The sequence below is a fragment of the Notolepis coatsorum genome, assembly GCF_963971535.1.
Source record: "Notolepis coatsorum genome assembly, chromosome: 9".
NCBI classification, from domain to species: Eukaryota; Metazoa; Chordata; class Actinopteri; order Aulopiformes; family Paralepididae; genus Notolepis; species Notolepis coatsorum.
Window position 1 is genome coordinate 103,259,234 of NC_140173.1, and position 22,050 is coordinate 103,281,283.

General features: G+C 41.9%; 2 protein-coding genes across 2 annotated transcripts in view; both read left to right on the plus strand.

The window, feature by feature from the left end:
• The first annotated feature begins 233 nt into the window (after positions 1 to 233).
• On the plus strand, positions 234 to 6,354 carry LOC311234441 (protein dpy-30 homolog). The gene is made up of 4 exons (XM_084321618.1): positions 234 to 317; positions 2,353 to 2,390; positions 4,121 to 4,251; positions 6,013 to 6,354. The coding sequence occupies exons 1-4, from the start codon at positions 308 to 310 to the stop codon at positions 6,083 to 6,085; spliced, it is 252 nt and encodes an 83-aa protein (XP_084177744.1). The 5' UTR covers positions 234 to 307; the 3' UTR covers positions 6,086 to 6,354.
• A 5,106-nt stretch (positions 6,355 to 11,460) lies between these two features.
• The window catches only part of memo1 (mediator of cell motility 1), a 28,269-nt gene continuing 17,679 nt past the window's right edge, over positions 11,461 to 22,050 (plus strand). Inside the window, exons 1-4 of the mRNA XM_084322099.1 lie at positions 11,461 to 11,711; positions 14,505 to 14,586; positions 20,608 to 20,676; positions 21,602 to 21,714. Coding sequence (XP_084178225.1) covers positions 11,651 to 11,711; positions 14,505 to 14,586; positions 20,608 to 20,676; positions 21,602 to 21,714 — 325 coding nt within the window. The 5' untranslated portion in view covers positions 11,461 to 11,650. The remainder of the gene's footprint in view (positions 11,712 to 14,504; positions 14,587 to 20,607; positions 20,677 to 21,601; positions 21,715 to 22,050) is intronic.

The window sequence follows — 22,050 nt, forward strand, 5'->3', positions numbered from 1 at the left end:
GCCTCTGACTTACCCACTGACTGGACATACTATGGAAACAAAGTCAAATGTACGTGTGACGGGTGGGGAATTGTGGCGTAAATGTGAGCCCTTTGGCTTTCCATAGTATGACCTGGGAATCTTGGATCAAATCAATAATAATACAAATAATATTTGTATTATTTTATGTGTGTGCGGCATTGGGTCTTTTACTGTGAAGTCAAATAGCTACATTTACCAGGAAGTGTGTTGCTTTTCTCCACGGTGCCGCAAACGGAACTTTGCACTCGCCACTCTATCGCCAAACTACGTTCGTAAAACAAAAACAATGGCTGAAGGTAAACAAAACTAAATGGTTATTTATACACTAGTTCGTAGCTACATGGGAACGGTGTAGTAACCCTGTTAACTAACGCTCGTTGTGCCATGAAAACAAAATGTTCCTCGCGGGCCAGGTTACTAATGCGCGCGTATTGCAGAGCGATGTTGATCATGATGTAGGCCTGTTATTTTAAGCGTGTGTACTATTATTTCATTACTTACACAAACGAAACAAAGTTCCTGACATACATTATCATACATGCATCTGGTATGACTGTGTTATGAGATTGTTATAACAAGTCGATCGAACTGCCCCGGAAAGCATTCACCCCCTGTTTTTTTTTTTTGCACATTCTATGGATTAACACGAATTTACTATGTTTCCCACGGGCTCTTCGGTTATTTGTGGTGGTAGGAGGCTGGGGAGGGTAAGCAGAAATAACTGTAACAAACATAGAGCGCTAAGTGTAACCCTCTCTACATCTTGTGGTTGGTTGCCATGTATGGGAATCACCTAATTATGATAACACACTCATGGTGTGCTTATGATGTCTCATAATCGCTTATCGGTGACACTGATGATCCCACAGCACTTTCAAATTCAAGTTCTGTTGGTCAGCTGCAAAAGTCCTATCCACGCAGGCTCTTCAAGCGTGAAAACACCACCTCCCCGAGGCCACTCTGACCAGATCCAGGGCATGTAGCATACAGCACAGTTGCCTTGTCTGAAATAACCCCCTTTTACAATAGGATAGAAATACTTTAACACTTTGATTGCCATGGTTAAATTCATAATTTACCATCCCTCGCCATCTCTATTTGTCTATGGAGAAGTTCCCCTTCTTTGCAGGGCTATAACTTTTTAAATTGTATTGCTAAATTGACATTATTATGGCCCATTCAATGTCCTATATCTATTGTTCAGGGTGTAGCAACGTTATACTTTTTCATTCACATATTCATACTAAAATACGGTCTAAAGTATAAGTATGTTTTTATCGTTTTCTGCAGCTTTCTCCAGAACTTGATGTATAGCCCTAAATGCATTATATTGATGATCAAATACAGTTTGGTAGGAATCTGTGTGAGATAAAAAATGTCAACTGGATGTGCTTCTAGGAGTTACTACGTATGATCTGATGTTGACCGGATGGGCGGGGGGTCGTTTATAATTCCGTGGGCAACGTTATATCATTCATCTAGTGTGGGTGATATGATCATCAGAGCAGTTAGTAAAGAACACGTTGGAAAATAACGCTGGATCTTACCGTATCTTCCTCGCGCTGTTGGGCGATGAGCGTGGAGCAGAGATATTCCTATTATGGGATGTATAAATACCCGATCCATTTCCAGGTTGTATAATAGTATACGTCCAAATCATGTTGTTTGTCGAGTTATTTGCACCGATCGGTGTTCACTGTGTCAAGATGGAGTCCTGCTAATGATAGCGAGTGCCCGGACGAAATATGGGTGAGCACCACTTCATCCACATGACTTCCTGTTGGGCGATCTGCCGATCGGCCACCAGATGGCGCTCTTGAACCGTTAGAGAGTTGAGTGGAGCTCAGCAGTATATCTCAGGTCCCCGGGGGAGAAATATGATTTCGATCACAGATTTTTGAAATATTGATATCAAAGACGTGTTACGGCGTCTTCGGCAGAATGAGCATGGCGGGGAATGACGAGTTTCTGTGTTTCCGGCGATTAAATTGTTAATCGTCCCGAGGGAAATTTGGCACTACAAATCGCTCACAGTAAACATTTACGTAGACAGAACAATTAGTCACGAATAAGAATAAAAAATAAGCCTACGAATAAAGAATAAAATACGGTCCGGGATTTTCCTATGTTTTGTAATATAATAATTCTAATATAAAGTATACAGCAGTAAGTGTAATATTGAGCTGGACATGAGCTTTGCACTAGCCTATACAGGCCTATGTTATGTATTGTTGCTGCTCATGTCTATATAGGAACTGGAAGATGGGAGAGGTGGGTTGAAATCTGGTTTGTTCCACAATCTCACCAGTACTTTTGTTTTGTTTCAAACAGATAACACAGACATGGATCAAAGCATGGAGAGCACAGCGGTATGTCCGTCTCACTTCTACCAGTTTGTGTTTTGGGAGCTACAAACCTATGTAGGGCTGTCCCGATTACCATATTTTGGGCTTCGAAGCTTTGGTAGTAATTATCATCGAACAACCAAAGCTTTACTCTGCGAAAGTCTGGGAGGGTACTGTAAATGAGAGCTATGTGGTTGTAGAGGTTTTCTAAAAATTCTTGTTTTCATGTGGACTTTGCTCTGGTCCGTCCCCAGATCAGTTTGAGAAAATGGTACCTCAACTGAACTCTGCATTGTAGTTGAATATTTTAGCACTTGAAGTTAGAACTTCATTGGATAAGTGTAATTCAACAAGGCTAACCATTCATTTCTTGTGTTTTCCCTCACCTTCTGAGGTTGCACTGTTAGATGGTGTTGAGATTAGCCAATTTAGCCAACTGCAGTTTAGCAGAATATTGGGCTGTACACTGCGATGATATCGTCGCGAATTGCCCCTTTAATTGGCCGTTGCGATTGGTAAATATTATCTGGGGGCGGGCTTGCGAGTAGTGCTTTCAAGCCTTGCATTCGCATTTCACTTCTAAATTATCCAAGGCGTGTGATGACGCGATGACGTCACTCACGCGAGCTGAGCAGTGAGCACTCAGCAGGTATGATCAGCGGGAACAATCGACTGAGCACTCACTCTGATAGACTGGCTGACTGTCTGATTTAGCTATGAAGAAAAGTAAAGTTAGTATTGCTTCATATTTTCAACGCGTTCGACCTCCTATAGTGAGCCGAACTGAACTGAACTCAGACACACAGAGAGAGCTGCAGCGTCTGCTGCTCCTCCTGCACCTGTGGCTGTTGTAAACACTAGTCTCTAAGTGGGACACTGGAACCTCGTGAGCCTGCCAGCCGGCTAGCTACTGATAGCTATCAACAAATGCTCCAGTAAGTCTAGTAGTGCATGATAGCTCGCGTTAGCTTACTGTTCAAAACGAAACGTCCCATTAAACTAAATAGTTCAGATAGCTCCTGATATCAATGTCTTATAAGTTATAACATTGAGTCGATGCGTATTCGAGCTGAGGGCACGCTGAATATAGTCAATAGGGCTCAGCTGCAGCGCCGGAGAATCCTGGCCGTAGCTGGAGGCTACAGTATAGGGTCCAGCTGCAGCTCCGGGGAATCCTGGCCGTAGCTGGAGGCTACTCGAGTACACACAGACAGTGGAGCTGGTTGCATATAGCGAGCATTTAGACTTGTTGCGTGGTGGCGATGTCTCGCAGATAATACAAGTATGATTATATAATATATATATTTTATTAAAAAAAAAATTATATAAAATAATTTTCTTTCTCTCTTTTTTTTTTATCAAAAACAATCGATATAAATAATGGTAAAATTGTTATTCAAAAATGTGCCCCTAAAATTTTTTTTGCCAAGTGTGCCCCTAGTGAAAAAGCTTAGCGTACAGGATGGTTTTTCATGTTTGAATTCTAAAAAGGAAAGTATTTTTCCTAGTACAGTAATGGACTGTTCTCACCCAAAGCAGCCAAGTTTAGTAGTGCAGCAGCATTCAATTAATTTCCAATGTAGAGGAGCGTATGCAGCACCTCTAATTGCATTACTGTATAATGTATAACAACACAGCAGCCTTACATCATATGAGAATGGTATCATTTTTCCTTTAAATGTGCTGAGCTATGAATGTTATTTGTTCCTCTTCTGTCCTCTCCTTCCTTCCTTCCCTCCTTTTCACTCATCAAGGATGAAAAGCCGAACATAGAGAAGGCAGTTAAACAGATAGTGGATCTCCAGTCTCTCCCCACGCGGGCCTATCTGGACCAAACTGTGGTCCCAATTCTGCAGCAGGGTCTTGCCTTGTTAGCCAAGGAAAGGTATGTTGCAACCTTACGTTTTACTAAACGTGCTCAGTTGCTCACATGCCGTTTACAATTGGGAGTATTTACAGAGATATAATAATAATACAATGGCTCAATGTACAGGGTAGAGTACTGTTGAGATTTTAAAGAGACATAGTCTTGTTGTTAAAGGCCCAATCCATAATCCAAAAGTAAGTAATTGGGTAGCCCAACCCCAAATATATTGATTGACTGAGCTTGTTTGGCTTGTTTACATTGGTAATTTGTGTTTACCATGGATAAAAGGAACACTCCAACATTTTGGGGAATAAACTTATGTGCCATCTTCCCCAGAGGCTGACAAGATGATTGATATCAGTTACACCTCTGTGTGTCCAGTAGCCCCAGAGAGAGAGAGAGGTCCAGGTGCATGGTAGCCAAGCTTAGCACAATGACTGGAAGCAGTAGGGAGCAGCTAGCCTAGCTTAGCACAAGGACTGGAAGCAGGGAGCAGCTAGCCTAGCTTAGCACAAGGACTGGAAGCAGTAGGGAGCAGCTAGTCTAGCTCTGTGAAACATGAAGAAATACAACTTCCAGCAACCCCAAAACAGATATGAAACTGATATCAATCTTCTCGTCTGAATCTGGGTAACATGACAAATAAGTGTATTTACCAAAATGTGTTCCTATCTACAAAGCAACCTCTCACCCATGTACCTGCTCAATACCCAGATTGGGGCTTTTAAAGGGGCACTTCACCACAAGTGACTAACAAAGGTGAATAACTGTAACATAATCTCACACACATCCAAAAACTCTAAACCTTTTGCACATATCCATTTAGTTTGACAGTTATTGAGAGTAAATTAGTTTGAATATGGCCACCAGTGATGTGAATGGGAGACATTGAATCCTTGTGTTGTGTTAATTACAGCTCAATGAAATGATAAGGTAGCAGTTCCTCATAAGACATGGTATTGCTATTTTCCCACCTATATCATTTCAATTAACACATTGTCCCCAATGACATCACTGGTGGCCATATTCAAACTAATTTACTCTCAATAACTGTCAAACTAAATGCATGTGTGCAACACTGATTAGAGTGTTTGGATGTGTGTGATATTTTTCTGATATAAGTCATTTTGTTCTGAGTAAGTGATATGGTAAAGGAACACGCCAACATTATGGGAAATGCGATTAACGTCTTGAGAGTCGGACAAGAAGATAGACACCAGTTTCCTCTCTGCGCGTTCAGTGGAAGGCTATCCAGCTGCAAGCTAGTCTAGTTTAGCACAAATGAATGGAAGCGGATATGGACCAGCTAGCCTATCTTAAAACTCAGAGAGGTGTTTTTGGCCAACAGCTAGTCTAGTGGTCCATATCTGCTTCCATTCATTTGTGCTAAGCTAGGCCAGCTTGCAGCTGGATAGCTTTCTACTGAATGCACAGAGAGGAAATTGGTATCTATCTATCCATTTCTCAGGGGTGACAGTGGCTCGGGAGGTAGAGCAGTCGTCTGGTAATCCGGTAATCTGGAGGTTCCCGGTTTGATTCCCACTCCTCCCGGGTAGCGTGTCCTTGAGCAAGACACTGACTTAACCCCTAACTGCTCCCGATGAGCAGGTTGGCACTTTGCATGGTTGCCTCTGCCGTCGGTGTGTGAATGGGTAAAATGTGAGGAACAAATTGTAAAGCGATTTGGATAAAAGCGCTATATAAATGCACCATTTACCATTATAATGTTGGCATGTTCCTTTTTAAAGATGATTTAGTTTTCTGTTATTTTCTCTCCAGGCCAGATGATCCCATTGAGTTCTTAGCTGCACACCTTCTCCAGAACAAGTCCCAGATTGATGACCGGAGTTAACATCTTACCAATGGATTTTGAACGGGCAACTTCTGTTGAATTTATATCTTTAGAATTTTGTATTTGATGGGTTTTTCACTTATTTTTTTGTTGTAATTATGTAATTCGGCAGAAGTCTTTTTTGTGCAATTCTTTTTTTGCTTTAGTCCCCCATTTATCACAGATGGGCAGTATTTCCATGTCTGTTTGAAATGTGTATTTTGTAAAAGATTATTATTACAAAGTGCTTTCAAATAAAATGGACAATAATAAATTGTTAAAGATTTGATTTACAACAGCAAAGAGTACGTCATTGGAGACATTTGCTGGCAATGATGGCTCTGTGAAGGCCTGCTCAGCCTCATTCTCCTGACTGCCACTTTCTCGCTCACCCTTAGCACCCCCCCATACAAGTTTGCATTAGTGACATGCTCTTCCCTGAGCAGGGATGAGGTACATTACAGTACAACTCAATACACACAATTGTTAAGGGGATGCAGACCAGAGAGACTTTCGTCTTGTTTACATCAGGGTCCCCCATTTTCAATTCATAATGACATTTATGACATACACAACATACAGATATAAAAATCGAATCTAGTCATCTAATCTAACCATGACATTTATGACATACAGATATACAGTACTGTTACATTTGTGACATACAAGATATGCAAATACACAGTACTGTTAACACTTTCAGCGCCAGCCATTACCCTTATCCCTGTAGCTAATGCGCCAGCTTTCCATAGCCTATTTTCACTGTGCGTCACTATGTTTGGAGAGCTGTATCTATATTATAGCTATTATAGCTATGGAGATACTATGGTCATTTGACAGTCACTTTCTCCCGTCGAACATGCAAAAAAGAGATTTTCTCGCATACGTTTGCGCGTTATCCTGTGGTGAATATTGTATAGTTTAGGAGTGATCTGGGCTAATTCCCGAAAAGCTGAGTTATAGGGTGCTACGTGAATTCTGCTATAAGAGTTGGCTTTCTCGCCTGGACACTACTATTTCCAAATCAAATGTATATAATAGGTATTATGTTTCATCATGAATGCATGAAAGGGGGGGGGGGTTTGATGCTTTGATCGCCAGTAACGGCATTCGTTTTGAACACCACACACGCTGATCAGCTGGATCGATATGAAATCATTGTAGGATCAAGGTGGAATTGATCGGAAGGTCGAAGTGGTCGGATGAAGAGATTTACTTGGCATCGTCTAAATTCTCTACCTGAACCATATATACGATGTAACACACGGTGAGAAATAAGGTTTCAAAGGTTGGGCGATACTGCCACCTAACAGGATGCGGCCGGTATTGCACTTTGGGGATCTCAGAATGATTTCATATGGTAACACCAAGGTCCGTGAACCTGTAATGAATAAAAATATCGAATAAAAAAAAAACGACCAAAACCCGAGAAATCTCAGGTCTGGCGCTCAACCGCTGGCGAGTTAACCAGGGATATCTCGGGTCTGGCACCCAATGTGTTAACAGAGATCCTAACAGTAAATATATACATACGAGGGGGAGGGAAATGTACATTAGGAGGGGGTGGGTGGGTGTGAGTGTGTTCGGACATTTACGGGGGCCAGTTTAGAATTGCAGCCTCCCGAAGGTGCTCTTTGAGAGCGGTTTTGAAGGTGGGTTGTGGTATTCACTGACCTTTGGTAAGTACCCCGACATGTACATGGGTAGTGTATCTTGTAGACTAGGCCCATTGCAAGTTGCTGTACTCTGTTGTCTACTCTAAGCCATCCTAGGTTGTCAAAATGGGCTGGGGTGATAACGGGTAAATATGAGTTTATAAATTAGTTGAAAAATCCTATGACTATTTGTCAACTATGAATTTCTTAAGTTGGGGACAACCCTGCCTATTTTCTGCATTTTTTACTGTAAATGGCTTCATGTTTGTAAAGAGTAACGCTGGAGGGGGGGGGGGGTAAGAAAGCATTATGTAACAGTGGGAAATGTAATAACCTTTTCCTTAAGGACTCTCAAATGTAATAAAACCAGATAATGTAATACCTTTTCAAAACGTAATAACCTTTTCCTTTAGAGGGACTTTAAAATGTAAAACCGGATACTGTAATAATACCTTGCTGAATAATGTAATAAATATAATAACTTACATTGCATTAACATACATACATAACCTGGTAATGTTATTGCATTAGATAATACATCCAAAAAGCTGTACTTGCAGGATAATGTAACAACCACCTGATCATGTAATACGTTGTTACATTACTCTGAAGATGTTACATTATCTGTTCCACATGTATTACATTATCCCGCAAGTTATTGCAGTATCCGGTTTTATTGCATTTTAAAGTCCTTCCAAAGGAAAAGGCTATTACATTTTGAAAAGTTATTACATTATGTTACAATGATAATCGACAATTTCGTAGAGTTCCTGGTCTTTGCACCTCATGGTACCAAAGGCGCTAAAAACAAGATTACAAACATCACAAAACAAACTGGTTAGACTACTGCTTGACCTTACTCCTAAAACCCACCTCACCCCTGCACATTTTGACAATGTAGGATGGCTTAGAGTAGATGACAGAGTACAGCAACTTGCAATGGGCCTGGTCTACAAGATACACTACACCACTAAGGTACCCATGTACATGTCGAAATACTTCCCAAAGGTCAGTGAATACCACGACCACAACACCAGAGGGAGTTCCACAAATCATGTTCAACCCAGATTCGGCACAAACAAGGGACTAAACACGTTTCGCAATTATGCCACAACAATGTGGAACGCCCTACCCACAGCCGTAAAAAATGTGAATCCATACCCACCTAAAAGAACAGCTCAAAGAGCACCTACGGGAGGCTGCAATTCGAAACTGGCCACCGTAAATGTCCAAACCCCCCCTCCCAATGTACAGTCTCCTCTCCTCCCCATTGTATGTATATAATTTCTGTTAGGATCTCTGTTTAACAGTACTGTATATTTGCATATCTTGTATGTCACAAATGTAACAGTACAATATACCTGTATGATGTCATGATATATATCTGTATCTGTATGTTGTGTATTTCATAAATGTCATTATGAATTGAAAATGGGGGACCCTGATGTAAACAAGACAAAAGACTTTCTCTGGTCTGCATCCCCTTAACAATTGTGTGTATTGAGCCGTACTGTATTGTACCCATTCTGCAAAAAGTTTTCAATCAATCAATCAATGCTTATTTCCCCAGAGCTGGTGACGGAAATAGCTAGCTAGTAGGGGGATATCTATGGGTTTAACGTCTCTGACGTACCAAGGAAACGATAAGAGAAGGAAGGGTCACACGTCAGAATATTGTGTTATAGTGTTATATGCTGTGCTTGGTGCCAGTTCTATGAATGAAAACTTTATTTAACAGATTGCAGAATGGGTACAATACAGTACGGCTCAATACATACAATTGTTAAGGGGATGCAGACCTGAGAAAGACGTCTGTCTTGTTTCCATCAGGGTCCCCCATTTTCAATTCATATAGACATTTATGACATACACAACATACATGACATTTATGGCATAGGGACATGTAGGTATTTAGTACTGATACATTTGTGACATAAGCGGTATTCAAATATACAGTACTGTTACCCCTAGATCCTGACAGAGTATATACATATGATGGGGAGGGGACTGTACATTAGGAGGGGGTGGGAGGGAAATATACATACGGCGGGGAGGGAATATATACATGCGGTGGGGAGGAGACTGTCTATTAGGAGGTGGTGGGGGTTTTGGACATTTACGGTGGCCAGTTTCGAATTGCAGCCTCCCGTAGGTGCTCTTTAAGAGCGATTTTGAATGTGGGCAGGGATTCACATTCCTTTACAGCTTTGGGTAGGGCGTTCCACATTGTTGTGGCATAATTGCGAAACGTGTTTAGTCCCTTGTTTGAGCCGAATCTGGGTTTAACATGATTTGTTGAGCTTCCTCTGGTGTAGTGGTTGTGGTATTCACTGACCTTTGGGAAGTATTTTGACATGTACATGGGCACCCCGGTCGTATAGTGTATCTTGTAGACCAGGCCCATTGCAAGTTGCTGTACTCTGTCGTCTACTCTAAGCCATCCTAGGTTGGCAAAGTGGGCAGGGGTGAGGTGGGTTCTGGGGTATTAAGCCTGTATTAAATCATGAAATATACAAGATATGAGGAAATATCAACCAATATATCAAACTTACAATAACAATGTGCTGATGATTCTGACATCCGAGGTAATAACCTGACGGGTCAGTAAACGAGATGTCCTGTTAAACCCAGATTCGGCTCAAACAAGGGACTAAACACGTTTCGCAATTATGCCACATCAATGTGGAACGCCCTACCCACAGCTGTAAAGGAATGTGAATCACTACCCACTTTCAAAGAACACCTACGGGCTACGGGAGACTGCAATTCGAAACTGGCCCCTGTAAATGTCCTAACCCAACCCTCTCCAATGTACAGTAAATGACCAAGTATGGTTTCATCAATATTCCAATGTAGTTTTGCTTGTACAGTTGTACAGTGTCCCCCACCCACCCCTCCTACCCAACCACCTCCAATGTACAGTCCCCCACCTCCTCCAATGTACAGTTTCTACGTCAAATGTATATACTCTTTTCTGGACTATTTTTGTATCACAAACGGTACTGTATTTGCAAATCTGGTATGTCATACATGTATAGATGTAATAATAATAATAATAATAATAATTTAGGACCTGCTCCGAGGTCATCAATTGGCACACATGCGATGCATGCATGCAATTCGTATCTGCGATTAACCCATCCCGTCGTCCTTCCCCCCCAAGGGCAGCCGGGAGCAGACAGGCGTCAACGTGAGCCGCGCCAGGGGACCAATCCAAGTGCTCCTGTCCGTCTTCGTCAAGGACGCCACAGCGTTAGCGATCTTGTTGTTGTGCATGTTTTTCCATTGGGTTTATCTTATCGGGGGGGAAACCCTTGCGAGCACGGGGAGAACATGCAAACTCCACACAGAAAGGCCTGGGAGATACCCCACCTGGGTAACTGGCATCATGGAAACCTGGTCCCCAAGCGGGAATCGAACCCTGGACCTTCTTGCTGTGAGGCGACAGTGTTAACCACTACACCACCGTGCCGCTAGCAGTACTGTCTATCTGTATGTCATGTATGATGAATTGAAAATGGGGGACCCTGATGTAAACAAGACGAAAGTCTTTCTCTGGCCTGCATCCCCTTAACAATTGTGTGTATTGAGCCGTACTGTACTGTACCCATTCTGCAATCTGTTAATAAAGTTTTCAATCAATCAATCAACGTGCCTCCACGCGCTACAATGTGACGTAACGACCCTTCCTTCTTTCCTTGGCCGTGTTGCTAACTGACAGAGCTAAGCTCGCTAAGCTAGCCTAGCTCTCGGCAGTCTCGGAGTCGGGACTGTCCTTTGTCTCTCTTTAACCAAGCAACCAAGTTAGCTCAGTAAACGCCAATTTGCCTGGTGTGGTTCGAAAACGAGTCTTATTTTTGTGATTTTATTTTTTTTTACTTTTTCACCGACAAGAATTAAGTGAACCAAGATAGGCGGCTTGGGAACCAAGATGTCGAACCGAGTGGTGTGCCGAGAAGCAAGTCACGCCGGCAGCTGGTACTCTGCCTCGGGTAACTGTCAACAGAGGACCCGCCGAGAGCTAGTAGCACTCCTCTGCAGATGCCTATCGCTTGTTCGCATGCTAGTTTTGTGTTGGGTTACTTGTTGTCCAACATTTGACACCCATAGCTAATACGTTAATGGCTATTGATGTAATGATTTGACAAATCAAAAGCAGGGGCTGAAATCCGGTTTATGCTAACACGGGTAAACTAGCCTAGTCTCAGCCCCATAACATCATCTCATTCAATTGTTAGGAGCTTATTCGGCACTTTTCTGTCCGGATAGTCGACGGTGAAGCTTTTCCAAATCAAAGGGAAGTCTTATTATGTTTGTTTTCGCCCGATAAGGTAGCTGCTGGCGTCAATAACTATGTAGCTGACGTTACAGAACTCTTTGGACTAATATTATTGACTAGCTTAGTCTAGTTTGGATAACATTTCACCAGACCGCCCTGTCGGTAGCTGTCTGTAGTGTCCGCTCTTTAAACTGGTCTTGCTAGTCAGTCTGACCCCACCGACACCGACTCACAGTTGAGCGCAGTATTCTCATTCTCTGCCTTGGAACAAAGGAAAGGACTGGGCAGGGCAGCACACTGAAGGTTCATGTTGCACAGACCAACCCCCTCCCTCATTGTACTCGTTATGTTAGTCCCATGTATTTAGCTCGGCAAGCTTGCCTGCCTGTTATTAATCCCTCTCAATTATTAGCTAGCTTTTGTCATCTCCCATTTGAACATATATCCTAGAGATCAATCATTTGTTTCTTGGGTCCGTTGCTTGATCCCATCTGAGTCCAACCACAATGAGTAGTTTTTCTTTTTGGTATGTGGCTGGCTATGTGTAAGGCATAGGTCTTGGCGTTAATGCCAGTCAAATGTTTGGCTGTGGCTGGTCAATTTGTCAATCCCACTAGCTACTTTGGCAAGTAGCCAACCTTTTTAGGCTAATGAAGTAAACTGGTGAAATTCTGCATCCACTTGCCAAGGTGGCTAATGGCTGGTTGGTGGCATGTCCTATTCATGACTAGTGCCACCATCAGAGATAGAAGCACCGTAGCCCAGGCAACGGAAATTATGGCTGTGCAATTACTTCACAATGGATTTATTTCTGTGTGCTGCTACAGACTTAATGATTAGCTTATATGCTGTCAGCTGACATTTAGGCTTGCTGTTGTAATGATCACTGGGTAACAAACAACATTGTCTTGGCGACAGTTTTGGTTTTGGTCTTAAATCTAGATCATGTTGCTTATGTTTGGTCTATAGTTGTCTATTCTTCATTGCTATGATGATGACATCAGAACATAAATCTTTCAACTGGTTTGCCTGCAGAATTTGAATTGACTAACGAGCTGTGGAATGCCATTTCATTTTCTATCCCATCAAAGTTCTGTGGGGTTAGTTCTAGTATTGGCAGACAGTGAAAGGTTGAGGCTGTTCTCTCAAAGGTCAGACATCCAAAGCTTGGTGAGGATTAGGTGACATCAGATGTGGGAATTCTGGCAGTGCAGCGTTTGGGGATGAGGGGTTAAAGCTCTCTCTAATTCACTTGTGTTTCTTGTTTTATATAGCCTACTCCAGCTCCTATAGGCTAAATTCAACTGGAAAAAGATAGGACACAACACCAAATCTACTAATCCCTGTGCCGCAATTATTTCAGCACTGGCAACGTGCTTCAAGACGGATAACCTTGGACAAAATCACAACACTGGCATCAGTTTTTAAGTGCACAGTGTAATTACCAAGACCACTAGTGTACTTCCTTTGTAATCTTTCTATGGTCATAAAATCCTTTTTATATACAGGGCTGAAAGATTCTGTTCATTATTCATTAGTGCCGTGCTGCTATGGTGTTCTTTGCTATGTAATATGTAGAAGGAATATGGTACAACTTTCTAACCTGTGAGGTACAATTAGTGTACGGCAGGGTACTTCAAGACAGAGACACATATCACACAGACACAGGCTATAAAGATAACATCAGTACCATGTTTCGTGCACAGAGCGGTATCAAAGAATGTAACGACACGTTCAGTGTTTCTTCTGTAATCTGTATATATTTAGGCCTATTAGAAGTCCAATTGTTAAACCAATCCACCAATATGTCAGACTAGCCCACCAATCATTTATTTATACGGATGCCAATTGAACAGTCCTGAAATCCACCATGGGTACCTGACATGCTCATATCTTCTATCTCTCTTTATCTTGATTGTCTCGTCTAGATGTATGCGATGGGTCTGATGTTTGATGTTTTTATTAAAGATGGTATGAAGCTTCCTCCAGACGAATATCCCAGGCTTGGGATACCACAGGTCCTGTAAACTAAACTATCTATTGAGTGCAGGGCATGAAACTACCCGTCTCGTCAATTGGCGACAGTGGCAAGTGGGATTTATAATTTCACCAGCAGCCAGTCTCAATCCTTGGCACCAAAAGTTTTTTTGATTAGAATAGAAATGGCAAAATGATAACAAGCTGGCTGCCTGCCGACGTTGCACGTTGCATTGACAGATTGACCTGCCACAGCCAAGATTCACCATCCTCTGGCTGCTGGCAGGTGTTAATTTCAAGCCCTGAATGAGTGCATTATTACCTCTTGGATGGAGTCAGTAGAACTGCCCGTATTCCACATAATCATTGAGGCAAATGTATATGACAAAAAGTAACACGGTTGCAGTTATTTGCTAACTTAAAAAGATGTTTGATAAACCAAAGGTGATGATGATGATTTTGTTAGTTTTACACCATGAGTGTAATGTTGGAAAAACCTGACATTTGCTCATTTCCTCATCTTTTCCAGGATCCCAGCTGAACGCACAGTTAGAGGGCTGGCTGTCTCAAGCACAATCCACCATCGGACCTGCTAGAGCCATCATAGCACCGTAAGCATCAACGAGAAGCCACCTATTCTCTGTCCTTGCTCCACAATGGTGGAACGAACTTCCCACCACAGTTGGGACAGCCGAAACACGACCAAACACGACCAATCTTTCGCCGTCGACTAAAATCACACTTCTTCAATCAATATTTGAAATTAAAGAAGAAGAAGAAAAAACTACTAACCTTCTTACTGTCTTCTACTATCATGCACTCTTCCACTAATTCATCTTCCTTGTCTATATTGCTGACTACTATACTAATTATGTCTCTACTACTATGCACTCAACACTGCAGCACCAAAGTTTCAACACTAATGAGCATTGTTACTCAGCAGAGTTGTACCCTTCCTGCTGACTTGTTCTACAGAACTTGTTAGTCGCTTTGGAAAGTCAGTCAATGTCAACTTTATTGTCATTTCCCATAATGTGCAAGACATACAGAAAAATGAAATTACGTTCCCCCCTTCCCACAGTGTATATAAAAAGATCTAATATAAACATAAAGTAACATATAGGACACTATAAACATAAAGTAACATATAGGACACAATGTACACACACAATATACACCACTATATACAATATAAGCAGTAGTTAAAAATGAAATGAATGAGTGAAATAAATATAGAGGTAAAAGAGAATTTAGTGCAAATCTTCTAGCAGCAGTGGTACATACTACATATAGTAAATATAAATAATGGCAGTAAAATAAAATAATGGCAGTAAAGTGGCAGTGAGTTAGTAATGTAAAGTGGCAGTGTGTGTCAGTGGGGGGGGGGGGGGGGGTTCTTAGTCCAGAGTCTGTGGGGGCAGAGTAAGAGAGAGGGGGGATAGCTGGGTGTGTCTGTGTGGGGGGTAGGGCTGCAACGATTAGTCGACATAATCGACAACGTTGATTATTTTTGCACTACCTATCTTTGTGAAAGTGGCTTCTCAGCTCTGGTTCAGCTGAAGACTTCTTAGCTTAACATAACAGACCGACAGTAAGTTTGGGGGAACTAATGGGATAACTGGGGATGTCCTGACAAGAGTCTCAAAGTCTGGGGTGATGGTAGACAAAGCAACTCTGAGGTCATGCTCAATGTCCAATCTGTTCCTCTGCTCTGTCTTCAGCTGGACCAGAGCTGAGAAGCCACTTTCACAAAGATAGGTAGTGCAAAAAAAAATAAAAAATTATAAAAAATAAATATATATATATATTTTTTTATATAATTTTTTTCGATTAGTCGACTAATCGAAATAGTCATTAGTTGCAGCCCTAGTGGGGGGGGTTGTTCTTAGTCCAGAGTCTGTGGTGGCAGAGTAAGAGAGGAGGGGAGAGCTGGGTGTGTGTGTGTCTGTGTGGGGGGGTTGTTCTTAGTCCAGAGTCTGTGGTGGCAGAGTAAGAGAGGATGGGAGAGCTGGGAGAGGGTTCAGCTAACTGACAGCCTGATGGATGAAGCTGTCTTTCAGTCTGCTAGGCCTAGCTCGGAGGCTCCTCATTCTCCCGGAGGGCAGGAGAGTGAAGAAGCGTTGTCATTGGTGGGTGATGTCGCCCACGAAGCGTAGTGCTTTGTGGGCCAGGCGTGTATTATAAATGTCCTGAAGGGAGAGGAGGGGGGCACCAACAATCCTCTCGGCTGTTCTGACCGTGCACTGCAGGGTCTTGCGGCAGGATGCCGTGCAGGGCTCCGCCGTACCACGCTGTTATGCAGCTGGTCAGGAGGCTCTCGGTGGTGCCCCGGTAGAAGGGGCACAGGATGGGAACTGAGGCTCCAGCTCTTCTCAGTTTGCGGAGGAATTAGAGGCGCTGTTGAGCTTTCTTGGCCAGTGATGCAGTGTTTGTGTTCCGGTCCTCTAGGTCAGCCATCTTATTTTCGTAAAAAAGAAACTTGTCTTCAATCACCGAGATTTCAGTGGAGTTGGTTTCAGCTACAATCGCAACCTCTGCCATCTCTTCTTCCACTCTAGTGAGCCGTGTGGTCGCGCTAGCTACATCCTCCTGGAGCGAGTCCAGTCTGTTGGTTAGCTGCAGCATGCTAGCATCAAGCTCAACACGGAACAAAGTCCTGATAAATTCACCGTCAACCTCATTTAATGTTCCAATCTTGTTCGGTATTTGTTTAGCCATAACTACGAAGTATAATGTGAGCGTATGGCGTAAAATTAGCGTCGTTATCAATATTAATGTGAAGTGGTCACGGAGCTCGGAAAAGTCACACAGCCATCTGATCCGAGCGTAAACCGGAAGCCAATTTACTATAAATGGGTCATTGACGGATAAGACTTTTCAATAGGCCAATTTTAAAATACAAAAAATAAGGATATATTTGGCCATTTTTCAAACATTTGGAATGTAGTGTATACATGCAGTTATGCAAAAAAAAAAAAAAAATAGATTTTAGTGTTTTTAAAGTTGAATTAATAGGACATGGCCTTAATAAAAGTAATTTGGGGCGACCGTAATTTATCTCAAAATTAATATATTTCCTTAACATTACTAATATTTTAACAGGTATCAGTAATTAAATATACATCTTAAGAAAGACAGGCTTGTGTGCCCTTTAATTTTTTGTAAACCATGATTTCACAAGTTTATTCTATAATGGCAGTGTCTCCCTCGTAATGCAGTTACAAAACCCATATTTGCTCTAAAACCCATACAAATTATTTAAAATGTGTACAGATAGTATCCACTTAAGCATAGTATACCAGTGATTAATATTTGAGCCAAAACTGATGGATATTCTATTTTGAATTTAGTACAGTTATTGACAATCATTGGTTACCCCGCATGACAAATGGTCGCCCCAAATGATGAGAGTAGTTAAAAGTCTATTTAAAATGTTACACAATGCAGTTCAGACAAAAGAAAACTGAACAATGTTTTTATTACAATCTTTTCAAGTGGTCAACAAAAATATTCTTCAATTCATTCAAATATCACAAAAGTAAAACATGTTCTAGAACGTTTGGTCATGACATCATACTGTGACATCACAAATGTTCTAGAACGTTCGATCATGACATCATACTGTGACATCACAAATGTTCTAGAACGTTCGGTCATGACATCACACTGACATCACAAATGTTCTAGAATGTTCTATTATGACAAATAAGACGGTTCAATGACTATCTAAATCCAATCAATATTCCTAATGCCGTTTCAATGTAAGGTTATAAAAATAAACATATAAACATTCATACAATACAATATAGCTTTGGCTCCTACAGTCAACATTCCCCAAAGATATATCAAACACGAAACAAACTTTGATCAGATTATAATGGAGATGTTGCACAGTGCAATCCACTGAACATTTATTGTTGAAATATGTCACTGTTGATCATGAGCTGGATATATAACCTATGGTTTCAAGGGATGTTAAACCTACTGTAGAATCAAAGTAAATGTTAGTGATTCAAATCCTCATTTAGAGGTAGGGGATCCACCACAGCTTGCCCTGCTGCTCTTCTCTACTTCTACACCAGCCAGAACTGGTGGAGTGTTCTTCATGGGTGGTGGTGTCAGGTCCAGCATCGCCTTTTCCATCTTTTTCCTTCTCCCTGTAACCTCTGGATGCAGCCTTCTCCCTCTCCGATAGCTCATCTGACTTCACATGGAATCTTGCCCTGTTGTTTTCTTCTCACTGAAACAATAGTGTATAATGTGATACTAATTCTGGTGGGCTAAATTACATACAAACTTAAGTTCAAGATATTACAGAAAAGGTCATTCCTAATCCTACTAACATGACAGTTTGAAATACACCAGAGAAAGATATACTGCATGTTACCTATAGTTTTTTTTACCTCTCTCTTTTCCTGGCAAGATAGTCTGCATTGACCCGCTGTCTGTAGTGAGCAGTCTTCTGTTTGCTTGTTTGTGCCATCTAGAAAATAGGTTAAACTAGTTAAACATGACTAATACATGTACAATTACCTAAATGGAATGTCATGCTATACCTTTTAAAAAATGTTCTCATAAGAAGGTACAATACTCAAAAAGAAATGTTAATTCCTAAATAGGAATGAAAAATGACAGAAATGTTGAAAAATATATGTTAAAGTATACAAAGAGTTATGCTAAAACAAGAACTTTATGTATATAAAACAAGAATAAAATATAAATATACAGAAACTACAAATACAGGACATATATCTATCATCTAAAACACTCAGCAGTGGTCGCCCCACATGATACTCGGTCGCCCAGATGATGTTTTTAAGGTCAGTCAAATATTACAGGCTAACCATTAGCTACAGAAACCAAACTAGCTAGCTCTTACCACATGTCACTATCAAATTCATCATCAAAATATAGATTTTCAGATAAAACGTATTATTCACAGTTTTGGTGCGGTCGTCCCACAAGACATCCAAAAGTGGCAAGTACATTACAGCAGTTAAAAAAGAGATTTATTTGCCAATATGAAAGAGACTTACTAACCTGCTAGTTGTTTCTCTGGGTCCCTCACATGTGACTGGCTGAGGTGGTTTCAAAATAAAAGGCCCACAATTGTGTTTTCTTGATGGTCGCCCCAGATGATATTTCATAAAATTAACATATGCGGACAACATTTGTTTGTATATTATGATGGAAGTATATGTGCAAATGCTTCATAATTTTGTCAATGAATGCAAAACATGTTTGAAATTATGCCAATAGAAGTCAATGCTGGACGGTCGCCCCATGGACATTTGACACTTCAGATAGCAGAAAAATTACCAATAACTCAAATGTTTGGAGGAGTTAGAGTGGGTCTGTATGTGGGGAAGGTATTAGAGATACATGTCATCTTTTTATGAATTTTAATGTTTTTTTTAAGGTAAGAAATTCAGTGGGACAGAAAAACTAGGCGTCACGTCATTGACCCAAATATATTATACTCCTGACTTCATCGGGTCTTTCCAAACGCACACACACAGAAAGGGAGAATGCCCCTTCCCCAGTCCCCGTTCTCTCTATGACTCTGATCAGGGTTAGCTTAGTTAGCGTACGCTAACGTAACGTTAATTTTGGTCTTTAACGTGATGTGGGCATAAAGGAATGGCGAGGATGCAAAGCATGTTAGATGCATTTGACCCGTTGTGAAAAAAACAGCAGGCACTTATTTCGAAGTCGCAAAATAAGCGGACTCTGGCGTTATGCTGTAACGTCTACACAAGTGAAGCTACTGTTGGGCGGATATGCTCGCCAGGGGATTTTCAAAATAAGAGTATCGCAATATGAACCGATAATTTTTTTTGTATCCACTTTTTCTCCTCTTTTTCTATTTTTCTCCCATCCCAATTCCAATGTGCCAATTCTTCCCTCCCCTGTCTTGAACGTTGCTCGCATATGCCCCCCACTGGCCGGTTGTAGGAGGATAGAAGCCTTGCATCACGTGTCCCCTCCGGTACACGAGGAGGCAGCCTGTCACATCTTTTCATCTGCCAGCGCGGACTCTCATTGGCGAGGTGTAACGTGTGGGAGGCTCACACTACCCCCGCCATTTCCTGTCTCTGCTGTGCAGGTGTCCCCAAACTACCTGTAGGAGTCGCTGTCCACAACGTCCAGATTAGCACCCATCGACCTCCACCTGCTAATTCTGCCAATTGAATTAGTATGACGGCTGGCCCAAGCCGGAGGCAGCGCCGACAGCCGCAGTCGAATCCGGTGTCTCTTGCGTTGGTGACGAGCGCAATGTCCGCTGCGCCACCCAGCCGCCCATGAACCGATGTTTTTACGTTGCATCGATCCTATTGGATCATTGATAATAGATTGATATATCAATCTGGATCGATGTATCGTCCCATCCCTATGCAGGATGTGTTATTGTTTTGATAACATGTGTTATTGTTTGTTTTCAGACATGCAGTGTGTGTTGTTTTGATAACATGTGTTGTTGTTTGTTTTCAGACATGCAGTGTGTGTTGTTTTGATAACATGTGTTCTTGTTTGTTTTCAGACATGTGTTGTTTTCATAACATGTGTTATTGTTTGTTTTCAGACATGCAGTGTGTGTTGTTTTGATAACATGTGTTGTTGTTTGTTTTCAGACATGCAGGATATACGTATTGCGGTGCCTGTGCAGCACATGCTTACAAGCAGGTTGACCCCTCTGTTACGTGAGTCATTTCTACTTTTAATTTTGTTTCCTCACCATCAGGTTGTAGGAGAAGGCCTTTGTTCTGTATTGTATGTATTGAGCAGCAGCAGTGTATGTATTGAGCAGCAGTGTATTGAGCAGCAGCGTATTGAGCAGCAGTGTATTGAGCAGCAGTGTATTGAGCAGCAGTGTATTGAGCAGCAGTGTATTGAGCAGCAGCGTATTGAGCAGCAGTGTATTGAGCAGTGTATTGAGCAGCAGCGTATTGAGCAGTGTATTGAGCAGCAGCGTATTGAGCAGTGTATTGAGCAGCAGCGTATTGAGCAGCTGTGTATTGAGCAGCAGTGTATTGAGCAGCTGTGTATTAAGCAGCAGTCTATTGAGCAGCAGTGTATGTATTGAGCAGCAGTGTATGTATTGAGCAGCAGTGTATGTATTGAGCAGCAGTGTATGTATTGAGCAGCAGCAGTGTATTAAGCAGCAGTCTATTGAGCAGCAGTGTATGTATTGAGCAGCAGTCTATTGAGCAGCAGCAGTGTATTGAGCAGCAGTGTATGTATTGAGCAGCAGCAGTGTATTGAGCAGCAGTGTATGTATTGAGCAGCAGCAGTGTATTGAGCAGCAGTGTATGTATTGAGCAGCAGTGTATGTATTGAGCAGCAGTGTATGTATTGAGCAGCAGTGTATTGAGCAGCAGTGTATGTATTGAGCAGCAGTGTATTGAGCAGCAGTGTATGTATTGAGCAGCAGCAGTGTATTGAGCAGCAGTGTATGTATTGAGCAGCAGTGTATTTAGCAGCAGTGTATGTATTGAGCAGCAGTGTATGTATTTAGCAGCAGTGTATGTATTTAGCAGCAGTGTATGTATTGAGCAGCAGTGTATGTATTGAGCAGCAGTGTATTGAGCAGCAGTGTATGTGAGCTGCTGTCTTCCTGTCTTGCAGTCGACGGGTGTTCATCCTGGGCCCCTCTCACCATGTGCCCCTGTCCCGCTGCGCCCTGTCCCCTGCAGAGGTCTATAGAACACCTCTGTACGACCTGAGGATTGACCAGAAGGGTATTCATTCATTCATTCATTCATTCATTCATTCATTCATTCATTCATTCATTCCTCTGCCTCAACTCTTGAGGTAGATCAGTTGTCTGGTAATCCGGAGGTTCCCTGTTCGATTCCAGCTCCCCCGGGCAACGTGTCGAAGTGTCCTTGAGCAACCCCCGATGAGCAGGTTGGCACCTTGCATGGTTGCCTCCACCATCGGTGTATGAATGTGTGAGTGAATGGGTGAATGTGAGGAACAAATGGTAAAGCGCTTTGGATAAAGGAGATGTATAAATGCTCCATATCAACTGCTACGGAGTTCTGATCCACAGCTCTTACTGAACAGCGTAGCTT

Bases quoted from the DNA above. Each gene is read 5' to 3' on its own strand.
- LOC311234441 (XM_084321618.1), top strand. The intron at 2,391-4,120 runs GTATGTCCGTCT...TCACTCATCAAG, and splicing joins AAAGCATGGAGAGCACAGCG to GATGAAAAGCCGAACATAGA. The intron at 4,252-6,012 runs GTATGTTGCAAC...TTTTCTCTCCAG, and splicing joins GCCTTGTTAGCCAAGGAAAG to GCCAGATGATCCCATTGAGT.